The sequence below is a fragment of the Nesoenas mayeri genome, assembly GCF_963082525.1.
Source record: "Nesoenas mayeri genome assembly, chromosome: 6".
NCBI classification, from domain to species: domain Eukaryota; kingdom Metazoa; phylum Chordata; class Aves; order Columbiformes; family Columbidae; genus Nesoenas; species Nesoenas mayeri.
In genome coordinates, this window is record NC_137545.1 from 27,776,767 (window position 1) to 27,789,251 (window position 12,485).

The following is a 12,485-nucleotide window of genomic DNA, read 5'->3' on the forward strand; positions in this document are numbered from 1 at the left end:
GTGAAGCTGGCCAGGCAGTGTCCCCCCGGGCGGACAGAGTCCCATGGCAGCTCGGGGCTGGAGGAAGGAACCGTGTCCCGTCCTGCTGATGGCAGCATCAGGCCGAGCGCCGCCGGCAGCCTTCAGCGCAGGTGCGGATCAGCCTTGCCGGACTCCCGGAGGGCCGGGGCCGTCCCCGGCGCCGCTGGAGCTGTGAGGAGGTGCAGGAGCTTCTGGCAGTGCCGGGCAGAAGGCAGCCGTGGCCTGCGACCAGCAGCGGGCTGCAAGTCACCACTGGCCAGTGTGGCCAGCTTCTCCGTGGCTCTGAGGGAGAGCAGGACCTGCGGAGCAAAGACAGGGACAGGAGTCACCCACGAGCCTGGCCCCGTGTCCCCACAGCACCATCAGGTCCCGACGCAGTACCTGCTGTATCCCAGGGTGCTGGCTGAGGCCCCGCAGCGCGATGAGGGCTCCCTCCCGCACGCTCTCCCGTGGGTCCCGGCAGGCCACCTCCAGCAGGACATGGGGGACCCTGCTCTCCATCAGCAGGTCCCCCAGCTCTGCCCAGTGCTGGCCCAGGTTGCCCAGAGCTAAGGCCGCATTGCAGCGTGTCCTGGCCTGCACATCGCTCAACAGCTGCATCAGCCCGGGCACAGCCCTGCCCAGCATCCCGGCTGAGAAGGACTGGTGGTAGGCAGCATTGCCCACTGCAAAGCTAGCTGCCCTGCGCACACTCTCTTCCTGGTCCACCAGGCACTCCAGAAGGCTCTCCAGCAAGCCCAGCTGGTTCTGCAGCGCCTGGAGAAAGCCATGGCCATGTTGAAGCAGGTTGCCCAGCAGCTTGCAGGTTTTGGCCCGTATTGAGGGTTGCTGGTGGCCAAGTAGGTGGGTCAGTGGCTGGTCGGCCACATCTGAGCCCCTCAGGATCCTCTGGAGAAAGAGCAGGTGCTCTGGACAGGCCCGGGCCACATGGGTCAAGAGAGACAGGAGGTCAGTTGTGAGCATGAGGCTGTCTGAAAACAAGGCAGACATCAAGAAGGCAACAATGTGCTCCGAGGTGGCAGCTTCCCTCACCATTTGGTCTATGACCTGCTCATCAGACACAACGAGGTGGCACAAGAGGCTGATGGGGAGCTCGGTGTATGATAAGGGCAGATGGCAAGAGCAGACCTAAGGAGAAAGGAGAGAGAGCAGCATTGAGTGTGCTGCCCTCTTGTGTGGGCCAAGTCAAGCAGCGGTTGAAGACTGCCAGCAGGTTGGTGCAGCACTCAGCCGCTGGCCAAGCCACTCAGGGGGCTACATGGCACCCAAGTAACATCCCTGCATGGCAGAAGCCACCAGCATGGTGTGAAGTGGTGTCACGGTGGGCTGCATGTGGAGAGGTGTCTCCACAGTATGGGGGGAAAAGAAATGCAGGGCCAAGAGTGTACCTGCAGCAGTTGGGCAGGGATCTGGGCATCTCTCACAGCCTCCATGACCAATGCTAAGGTGTCTCCATCCACAGACAGGGCAAAAGGGAAACAGAGGAGCTGGCAGGCCTGGATCACCACAGCTGGGACAAGGTCAGGGTCCCCATGCTCTCCTGCTTGCCTGAATTTGTTAGAGAGAGAGAGGTCTCAATACAGAGGTAAAACATCAGGACAAGAGGCAGAGAGCATTCCCCATGCCAGCCACTAAGGACAGGCTCTGCAGGTGAGCTGTGCCCTGCAAGTGCAAGGTCAGGAACTTCTCAGCCCTCTGCATGCTCATGTCCAAGCCCTGTTCAGAGTCTGAACTCTGCCTGCCTTCAGCTCCCCACAACTCACGTCTGTGTCAGGCATGCCAGGAAGCCAGGGGACAGCAGCTTCTTCAGTGTCATCATGAAGACACCATGGGACTGGCTGAGCTGAAGCAGGCACCAGTGGGACTCACGAGTGAAGATGAAGAGGGCCAGGCTGAGGAAGAGCAGGGTGCCTGCACAGCAGAGGGGCAAAGCTAGGGAAGGCTGAAAAGTCTCTCTTTTGTCTGCTTGTACTGCTCTGAGGCTGCTCCAGGGTTGCTTCTGTGCTTCCCTGCCCAAAACTAGACCAACCTCCACCTACAGCAGTCACACCTGCCAGGGTCGATGTTCCCTGCAGCACAGACACCCTTTCTTGCTCCTCCACAACCAGCTCAGCTGAGCTGCTGCTGTCTGGCCACAGCATGGGCCAGCCCAGCCCCGCCTCCATGGAGGACAACAGCAACCCTCAAGAAAAGCCCCCTGAGCCCTCTGGCCTCAGGGACAGGGTATGGATGGGGCCAGACATATGGGCAAGTCTGAGGGCAGGATGTGGAGCAGGGTGCAGAGCAGTTGCCCTGCAGTCCTGCAGCTCCTACCTTGAGGGGAGAGGAGGTTCCAGTCTGGCTCCACCGCGAGGTGAGCTGCGCCTGGGGATTCTCCATCCAGCAGTGCCCTGTCACTGCCCACATGAAGCACTGCAGCAACACGGTGCCACACCACACTCCACAGCTCTGAGGCAGCAAATCCCTGCTCCATGGTCACATCCTCCTAGAGGTGGAGAGGCAGATGTCAGAGGGCTTCATCATCCCCCAAGGCTCCCCCAGGTTCACAGCTCTGCCAGCCCCATGGTTCTCGGAAGGCCAGGGCTGGATGGACATGGCTTGGGGGAAGAAGGGGTGGCTGGCAGCCCTGCTGCGCCTGCTGACGGTGCCAGTCCCAGGGCACCTCTGCCCTCTCTCACTCCAATGTGTCCATGAACTCCCTGCCCACTATTCTCGCACCAACACTCCAGAGCTTCAAAGACAACCCAGGGACATGAGGTGACTTTCATGGGATTGCACAGCTCAGCCAAAGCTGCTCAATTCCCTGGTTTACCTCAGCCTCCATTACTGATCCACATTCAGGCCTTTGCCCCCAAACCTTTTGGCAGGGACCAGGCAAAGGGAGATGGGCAGACCGATACCTGGGCAAGGAGCTTCAGCAGGAGGAAGAAGAGCCCATCGTAGAGACCGGCACCCATTGGTGGTGGGAGCTGCAGCTGTAAGAAAGTGAAGGATGGGCTGAGACTACGTGCTGGCTCTGAGGCCAGCAGCACCACACCTGCACCCTTCTGACCTCAGATTTGCACACCTCCACAGTGGGGTGACAGCCTGGCTCCCCCACTCCTCTGTCCCCATCCCATACCTCAGCAGGTGCTGTCAGCACATTTTTCACCGCCAGTAGGACATCTTCTCCCCTGAGCTCCAAAGCTACCCCTTGCTGACTGAGCTGTGTCAAGAGGAATGCTGCAGCACCCTGTGGGAGCAGGGAGAACTCAGCACTTTTGGAACTTTCCCATCTGCCCACTCAATGCTGACTCTTCATCCCTCAGCTCAGGACAAGGACAGCCAGGCTGTGCCTGCCCCTGTCCCACCCTGAGCAAGCAACGGTAGGACCCAAATGGGACACAAGGCTCTGCAGGACTTTCAGTGGTGGCTCTGGCAGAGTGGGCAGACTTACCACAAGGGAGATAACAGGAGACTGGGCGATGAGATCCATGGCCAGACTAACCATCTCCTCAAGCCTGAAACACAGGGACCAGGGGAGAGACGCTGTGTTCCCACAGCTCCACATCCCACAGAGCAGCAACATCCAAATACCCCCAGGGCTGGGAAGCAGCCACCTTGCAGGAGGAGCGAACTCTGGTTCACAGCACCTCCTTGTCCACATTGGCTCCTGACCACATCCCCAGCATCCACCCACGGTGCCCAGCACTCTGCCGATGTGTCTGGAGCAGAGGCATCAGTGGAGGCAGGAGCCCAGCTCTGGGCTGGGTGGAGGGCAAAGGGCTGTTCAGGCCATGTTCCTCTCCCACCCATGAGTGAATGCAGGGCCTTACCTGGGAGGGGAGGCCTGGAGCTGCAGGGTGAGCAGGGCCAGCAGGTACAGAGAGGCCTCGCAGGCTGCCCTCTGGGCCACCTCCACCATGGGGACCTGCCAAGGGAGAAAGAGTCACAAGAGGACAGCAAGACGGAGGGGATGTTTCTGGGCCCTGGAGGAGACCTGCACTCTCCAAACTAAGCTTCTCCAAACTTTTCTCCCCGTACATTCCCCAGCCTGGTCTAAGCAGCACTCAGAGGAATGTGTCCTGCTTGTCCACACTCCTACCGCAACATCGGGGCTGCAGTCAGTCCTACCTTGCCCTTCAAGAGCTGTATGAGGGAACCCCACAGTCGTTGGCTCCTTCCCAGGTGCTGGCACAGGCTTGGGCTGGCATGGCAGCCAGCATAGAGGATCTACAAGGCAGAGGCGAGAGATGCATACCAGCCCGAGGACAGGGACACACTGACCTGGCCCATCTCAGTCACATCCCATGGCTACCATGGGCTCATTTATTAAACAACTGACATCAGGGAGATGTGAGTCATTGAAGGCTGAGCCTACAGTTCCTCCCTCCCCATGCTCCTCACCCCAGGCCAAAGGTCCAGGCACCTGTGGGGACAGACAGATAAATGGACGGGGCCATTACCTTGAGCACGTTCAAGGAGCAGCTTGGGTGCTCCAGTTTCCCCAGCAGCCTCCTGAGCTGGTGGCTCTCTCCCTCCATCAGCTTTTCAGTAATCTCCTGAGCAACCTGCAGAAATCAGCCTGGTTTGCACCCAGGGCACGTGAAGCACAGCACAGACTTAAGGAGTTTAATGCTAGCAATAAATTAATAGAAAAAGGCATCTAAAGGCTTCCTACATGTTGCCTGCATTTACAATGGGATGCCCACCTGCCATGACCCAGTATGGCTTTGATGCACAGCCCCAGAGCTTGAGATGAACAAGGTGAGATTCCTCCTCTGCTTCCCTCTTTGTTGACTCAGAGTTGAGATAAAGGATCAAATGCAAATCTGTAGGGTTTTTTTCCGCTCTTATTTATTGTCCATTAAATTTCAGATTTTCTACAGTCCGTATCACTGTCATATAAGAATTCATGTTTTCTCTGCATTTCCTAGTTCTTTACTTAGCCCATCCCACAATTCAGATCTAAGCATGAGTCTGTCTCTTAATTGACTTAGGAGTTGTTGGACTCCTGAAGCTCAGCTGTTGACTGAGAAGGAGCAGCCTACAAACACCAGCCCAGCCATCAAAGCCACAGGACCACAGCCATCTACTCCACTGCTGAAAAAGAGACCCTCTTGCAAAGGACTGCTGCCCCTGTGGAGACCACACCTCCTTGCCCTGCAAAGAGAACTGGCCTGACCTGCTCCTTGGCTTCCCGACAGCCATTCCTCTCCAGGGGGATGCTGAAGGCAGCAGCCAATGCAGCTGTGAAGAGGTCTGCCACTTGTGGGCTCTGGTCATGGGCTGATTTGGCCTCCATCACTGTACCTGCACAGGGACAGAGCTCAGGAGACATATGCTAGGAGTGAGGGATGCTGAGGGGCAGCAGGATGGGTTGGAGGCCAAGAAAGGGTCAGGCTTACGACACAAGGAGGGTGAGATATGGGACTGAGGGAGGGAAGAGGAGGGCCCTTGTTAGCCGGGGTTTGGGCAGATAAGCTTCAGTCACCTCCTCTGACCAACAGCACTGCAATGGCAGTCAGTGCTCTGAGGAAGCCCAAGCACAGTGAGGAGAGGGGAGGCCCCAGGAGGAGATGGCGAGCTGCCACCACCACTACCTCGCAGAGCAGGCTGCTCTGAGATGGATCCCTGAAGGAGTCTGTTCAGCAGGGGCTGATGCTTCTCTCGCAGGCTGGCATAGAAGGGGGCAGAGACAGAGGGGTACATCACATCCAGGCTCTCACAGAGCACAGTGAAGCACTAGGAGAGAAACAGGGGTTGCCATTACTGCAGACTGAAGGTGGGATGAGAGAGAAGGGCAACAGAGGAGGCTGTGAGGGGACAGCAGACATGGGAGAAGGACTCAAGTGCTGGAGCTTTGGGGACCCCCAGGTGTCCTCTCCAGTCAGGTTACTGTGTAGGACCAACATGCGACTGCATGCTGGCTGAGAGAGGGGTACACAACCGGGAAAGTGCCCCTTCAGAGAGCTTGTTTCTGCATGTGATTCCCCCCCAAAAAATACAGTGGGTGAGACAGCCTGCCTTGATAAGAATGCATTGCACCCCACAGCTGGGAGCAGGGTCTTCAGCCTGCCACACACACTCAGCCCCACAGCTTCTGTCCCCGGGGGAGGGAGTGGGGAGAAGGGAGACAGGGGCACCCTTACCAGGAGGCTTTGCTGGCAGAGACTCATCTCACTATCAGCTGGCTCAGCCAGCAGCTCTGGCAGCAGAGCTAGGAAGCAGCTGGCACTCTCCTGGAAGGTCTGCAGGCTGGAGGAGGCAGCAGGAACAGAGGAGAGCAGAAAAACATGAGCCCTGGCTGTGAGGACAGGATCTGGCCAGGCCTATATGGCCCTGGTTAATGGGGCAGGCAGCACACACCAGTACCGTGAACCAGGGCCAGCAGGCAGCACAACTGAAATCTAGACAGCTGTGCCTTCCCCTTAATTAGTCCCACTCACAGAAAGCTCCTCTGTGAGCACAGAGATATGCCATGAAGTCCTTAGTCTCTGATGGTTCCCCACAGAGACAGTTCTAGCCACAGAGTATGAACACCACCCTCCTGCCTATTGCCAGATCCCTGCAGTGGCCACAAGACACCTCAGAACACAGAGGGTTTTCCCTACCTGTCCTTTTGCCCACTTTCCTCCAGGCTGCATTCACTGCTGAAGTAAATTTTGGTCACCATGAGGAGGTCTGTCAGCACCACGATACACCAGGGCTGCTACAGGATCCAGAAAGAAACAACAAGTGAGGATTGTCTCCTGGCCATCCCAATGCTACTGTGGCAGGATCCTTTCCTGCCAGGACCTACCCCTTCTCACGGGGGCCTGGAAGAGGCACTGGTCCTGGGAGTCAGCTCCAGCAGGACACCAGGGCCTCCTCAGCACCAGCACTCTGCAGGGCTGGAAGGAGCCCAGATTTCTCTGGAGCCCTACACCCACCTGCTTGATGCTACGACTCTCCAGGATCTGCTTGGCTAGACACAGCAGGGACAGAGGCACATTCAGCTCTTGGCAGAAGAGGTCCAGCAGCTCAGAGTCACACCGAGTAGCCAGGAGGTTGCCCACGACATGGAGCACGGGACGGAGACGGGAAGCTCCCTCCAGCATCCCTTCCAGCACCTGGACACAGAGAAGCCAGAAGATGTCATGATCAGCAGTGGTTTTGTCCTCTCCACCACCCATAAAGCAGCCCTCCACCTCCTCAGGCAGAGTACAGCCAGAGAGCGGATGGCAAGCTAAGTGCACAAGACAGCTCCAGCTCCTGGAGAAGCAGAGGATCTCCTTGCTGGCTGGTCTGAGGATTCTCCCAGTGCTTCTGATCCAGTCCTGGGGAAGAAGGTGGCATCCATGTAGTAAAAGTTGTCTGAGCCAGCCCTCACTCACCTGCTGAGAAGAGTCTGCCAGGCGGGCCTGGACACGGTGCCGGAAGGCCAGGTCCCTCAGGAGGCTCAACGGTGTGCTCAGCTGCATGGCTGAAGGCTCTGTGGCCTCGATCAGGTGCTGCCACTCCTCATCACTCTCCAGCTCCTAGCCATGGACAAGAGAGGGCTGGTACCACAGATGCTGCCTGCCTCAGGGTCTCTGTACCAGTCCCTGGGGACTGGGCCCTGCTGTCCTCACCACAAGACACTCTCTTACTTCACTTTCCAGGTCCACAGTTTTGATGCTGCACCTGCCCCGGGGCTCTGCCCTGTCAGCGCCACACTGCAGAGGGGCCACTCCTCCAGGAAACTCCCGCTCGTAGTCTCGAGTGATGCTGTGCTCCCTGGCCAAGGAAACAGCGCAGTCAGTGAGTGACCCTGACTTCCTCTCTTCCTTCTCTCCCAGCCCTCCCTCACCATGGGTCAGGTGGAGGCTCCTCCAACTCCCACTCTGCCATGCTGCTCTTTCCTTGTAGGACACTAGGGTTCTTCTCTTTGGAGGCAGGTGGTGGCTCCCCCTCCATGAGGGCTGCCTTCCCCGGAGCTGCTCTGGGTCTATGCCTGGGGCATCCTTTGCCAGAGTTCTTTGTAGATGCATCACCTGCTTTCAGTTGTCCCTGGGCGATAGCAGAGAAGTTTGGCCAGGGCAGGGTTACTCAGCCAGCCAGAAGAGTCCTCCAGACCCCACCACCCTGAGGACCCCACATTCTGCCTTGTTTGTGGCTGATGCCCCAGCCTGCCCCCATGTACCTTCTGTCTTTCCCCCCAGATCCCATTTCAGTGCCCCTCCTTTTTCCTGACTGTGGGACACAGCCAGGGGAAGGTCACACTTTCCTCCACCTTTTTCTGTGCCTCCTCAATCATCTTCTGCCGGGCCTTCCTCAAGATCCTGGACTGGCTGCTCCTGGGGGCCATGGCATGGGCTTGCTGCTCCTTCAGGACTTGCAGCTCTGGGGACAGCTTGGTGGTGAAGGGGTTTGAGATCCCATGCTCTTCTGTGTCATCAATCACTGAGGAGGCCAGGGGAGAACTTCATCAGCAGCTCTCCCTTGGGATGCAGGGAGAGTGATCGGCTCTGGGATCCAGCGGAATCCCGGGGGAAGCAGAGCAAGCCCAGGGGCAGGTGTGCTTGGAGAAAGTTGAGAGGAAGGAGGCAAAGGCCAGGGTAGTAAAAATAGCATGGCAGGGTGTTTGTCCCAGACTCCAGGCAGTAGGAGGAGGAAATGGACCTTGCCAGTGCTGGAAAAAGAGGTGGTACTCACCAGTAACCAGTCCAGCAACAAAGGGATGAGAAAGCAGCTCTGGCCACGACAGTCGCTGGCAGGGGTCCTTCGTTAGTAGTCCCTGCAGGAAGCTCTAAAGTGCAGCACAGCACCAGGGTCACCAACACATCCTTGGCACCCACCAAGGAGTACAGCATACCCACCAGTCCCCTCTAGCAAGGGCACCCAGATGGGCTGTGTTCCCTGCCTGCCTCTGGACAAGGAGTGGCTCTAGTACTCAGGGAAGACAGGAAGACACTCCCCTTCTCAGCCCAGTAAATCACTCCTCTGCTGTCAGCCTCAGTTTCCCAGCTTACAGACAGCAGTAATAAGGGTCCCCCTCCCAGAAGGCCCAGATCTCAGCCCTTCTCTGTGTTCTGAAGTCCCTGTTAGGGGACATAAAACCTAAGATTAACCTACCAGGGCAGCAGGCGAGGCCAAAACTGATACTGCATTCACAGATCTCACCCCACAGACGGGGCCTTCACCCTTACCTTGAAGACTGGGCTTATGGCCACAGGCCATTTGACCGGGTCCTTGACAATGAGGCTGACGAGCTGGAAGATGCTACTGGTGTAAAAAGGAGGGGTGCCCACAAACAGCTCGTATAGGATGCAGCCCACAGACCACAGGTCTGCTGTGTGGTCATATGGCCGCTCCTCCACCAGCTCGGGGGACATGTACAGTGGGGTGCCCTTGATGGAGGTCAACACCATGGTGTGGATGCTCATAGCACGGGCAAACCTGCTCACAGCAAAGCACAGATGGTCAGTTCAGGCTGAAACACCCATTGGAGCTCACTACAAGTTTACCAACACCTCTCTACTCTGGAGCCCAAAATCCCCCATCCTTACTCAACTTCTAAACATGCACAGAATCTAGGTCCCCTTCCACACTCCCCCCCTCCTTCTCTACAGCACCCAGGACACTCCTTGGCTGCCCCAAGGCCAAGTGTCCCCCACAAGCTGGACACCAGCACCTACCCAAAGTCACAGAGCTTGACAATGCCATCTTTGCCCAGCAGGATGTTCTGGGGTTTCATGTCGCGGTGCAGGATACGGTGGGAGTGCAGGTAATAGAGAGCAGAGATCAGTTGGGCAGCAATGGTCCGGACCTGCAGGAGACAAAGGAGCCTCACCCTCTGTCCCATGGTGCCACCAGCTGGCACAACCATGGGGTCCCTTATGACCTTGCCCCCCCAGTACCCCCACTCCTGCCCTTGCCCACTTTGGGGCAGGGACCAGCCCCAGCCATGGACCAGCAGTTCCTTGGAGCAGGCTGATGGCCGAGGCAGCAGCCTAGTGCTGTGGTCCTTGGAGACAGAACAGGGAAGCTGCAGTCCCTGTTGGACCCCACTGTCCCCCAATGCAACTTGGCCCCTCTCCATCAGAAGCTCTGCCAGGTAAAGCCCCGGAGGCACCATCACCCTCCTGATGTCTCCTGGCCCACAGCAGAGACCCACTGCCTACAGGCAGACAAATCCCATTCCCTCCGTCCTGCAGCAAACATTGCATGGCTACTGCCACGATAGTCACCTGGTCCTCAGGCAAACTTCCATCATCCTCCAGGATCTGGAAAAGCTCCCCCTCTGCGTAGTCAGTCACCACCACTACCTGGAGGGAAGAGCAGTGTGGTGAGATCAGGCGCTCACCCAGCCACATCCCCACCATGCCCTGGAGACCAGGACAGAGTAGGGCAGGAGATGCTGGGGTGTGATCATGCACAGCACATCAGGTTGGGCTGGGACCTGGGGTGGGAGAGGGTCCCCACAGCTGCGCTGCAGCAAGGGCCTGGCACTCACCGGAGGCCTTGTGGCTGTCCTTATCTCAAACAGCCAGCAGAAACCAGGGAAGAGGGAAGGACAGGACAAGCCCAGAATGGTACTTCCAGGGCCAGAGGGTAGAATCACCCCCTTGAGCTTGTTTTGAATCTGCTGCCCAATTACTTTATTTCATGCGTACATGTCCCATAGTACAGCCTTCAGTCCTTTCTTCTTATACTTTCTCCATGAGAGTTTAAATCAGTGAAAAGTCCATCTCTGAAGAGACTAATGAGGTGACTGAAAAGTCACCCTCATCCTGTCATCCCAAACCACTCCTCTTGCACTACACACCCCCACACACAGCTCCTTCACCTCTGCATATGACCAGTGCATAGCCCAGGTAGGTGCTGGCTCCCCACACAGAGCATACTGGAGGGTGATGAAACACACTGACCAGGTCCTGGGAGGGTGTCACCAGCATCTTCTCAGAAAGAGGTCCCTACCACAGCAGGGGCCAGCTCTTGTTCCTCTGCCCCAGTCGAGCAAAAACATCTGCCCAGAGTAATCCCCTTCACCTCTTTGTCGGTCTCAAAGCTGTCAAGCATCTGGATGATGTTGGGATGACGGAGGCCTCTCATGATCTCAATTTCCCGCTGCAGGTTCTTCAGCTCCTTCTCAGACCGCCCCACCTTGGGGATGAACTTTAAGGCCACCACCTTTCAAAGCAGACAAAGCTGGGATCAGATCAGGCTCTTACCCACCCTGGCAGAGGCTGCTTTTAACCCAAACGGGACTCAGCATTTTCCAGCTGAGCACATCAAATGAGATATTTATTCACTGGATCCCTTGGAGCTGGAGATCCCCCCAGACCCTTGCACATAGATACAGGTGCTCACAGTACTTTGCACACTGGCATTTAAAGCAAAGAAATTTAATCAGTGAGTGCAGACAAAACTAGAACTGCCAGAAACACAGGACAGGACCTAGAGATCCTGGTAGACAGCAAGCCTAACATGAGCCAGCAGTGTGTCCTGGTAGTGAGAAGCACTGGAAGCACCCTGGACTGTATGAACAGGCAGGATTTGGAAGGAAGTTATTATTGCCCTTTATTTTGAACTTCTTATACCACGTTGGCAATATTGTGGCCAGTTTTTGGCCCAGAAAGACATCAACAGGCTGGAGTGGGTATAGCAGAGGCCACAAGGATAGTAAGGGGGCTGAACACTCAGGGATTAGAAACTGACACAGGGGAGGTTCAGCTTGACAAAAGGAAAAACAATTCAATCCAAGTAGAGTCAAGCAGTGGCTGTGGTGTGTTTGTCCTTGAGGAATCACAAGATCTGAATTTGATGCTGGTCCTGTTTTAAGCAGAGGCTGGACTGGAGACTACTCCTGAGGTCCCTTGAACCTGAATGACTCTGTGCCAGCAGGAGCTGGACAGGTATGTCAGCAGAAAAATGAATGAGTCCTGAGTCTCAAAGCCCTGACAGGTCCCCAGAACCCAACAGCCACCAGAACTCAGTCCCCAGTGCCACACCACAGACCCTCGACGTCTCTTTCCTCACCTGAGCGCTGTGTTTCCGACGTCCCTTGTACACACGCCCGAAGGAGCCTTCGCCAATCATCTCCAGGACGCGGTACTTCTCCATCGTGGGAGTTCAGGGAGGGGCCCACTGAGCTGCCGAGGCAAAGCAGCCGGTGACAAGAAGTGACAAGAAGTGCTCTGCCCTCTCTCCCCAACTCCTGCCCTACACCACTGGCTGCCAGGGGGCATCGACCCCAGTAGACATATGGATAGTGCCGGTGCTGGGAAGGCGCTGGGAAGGCAGGGCTGCACCCTCTGCAATCCCAGATCTCAAGGGCCGGGCTTCCTCTCCCCGTGGGCATCTCCCCTCCCCGCGGGGCCTCACCCTGGGCCCGGTCCCCGGGGCGGGGGTCCCCCGGGAGCCCCCGCTGGGCTCCGTCCCTGCTCGCCGGCTGCACCTCTGGTCCCTCACGGCAAGACGAGCCCCAGGCCCTGGGTGGGACCAACCTCACCCCGCTCCGC

General features: G+C 57.2%; 1 protein-coding gene across 1 annotated transcript; it reads right to left on the reverse strand.

The window, feature by feature from the left end:
* Positions 1 to 122: 122 nt before the first annotated feature.
* Positions 123 to 12,105, reverse strand: STK36 (serine/threonine kinase 36; the record flags this gene model as incomplete). The annotated part of the gene is made up of 26 exons (XM_080346967.1): positions 12,004 to 12,105; positions 11,014 to 11,154; positions 10,212 to 10,289; positions 9,660 to 9,790; positions 9,171 to 9,420; positions 8,677 to 8,770; positions 8,255 to 8,424; positions 7,832 to 8,031; positions 7,632 to 7,758; positions 7,377 to 7,520; positions 6,933 to 7,112; positions 6,615 to 6,712; positions 6,153 to 6,258; positions 5,598 to 5,745; positions 5,186 to 5,307; positions 4,467 to 4,571; positions 4,135 to 4,233; positions 3,837 to 3,931; positions 3,458 to 3,521; positions 3,143 to 3,253; positions 2,922 to 2,996; positions 2,335 to 2,506; positions 1,785 to 1,932; positions 1,410 to 1,569; positions 403 to 1,149; positions 123 to 320 (listed from the first exon to the last, which is right to left on the reverse strand). The coding sequence occupies exons 1-26, from the start codon at positions 12,085 to 12,087 to the stop codon at positions 123 to 125; spliced, it is 4,047 nt and encodes a 1,348-aa protein (XP_080203093.1). The 5' UTR covers positions 12,088 to 12,105.
* Positions 12,106 to 12,485: the final 380 nt, after the last annotated feature.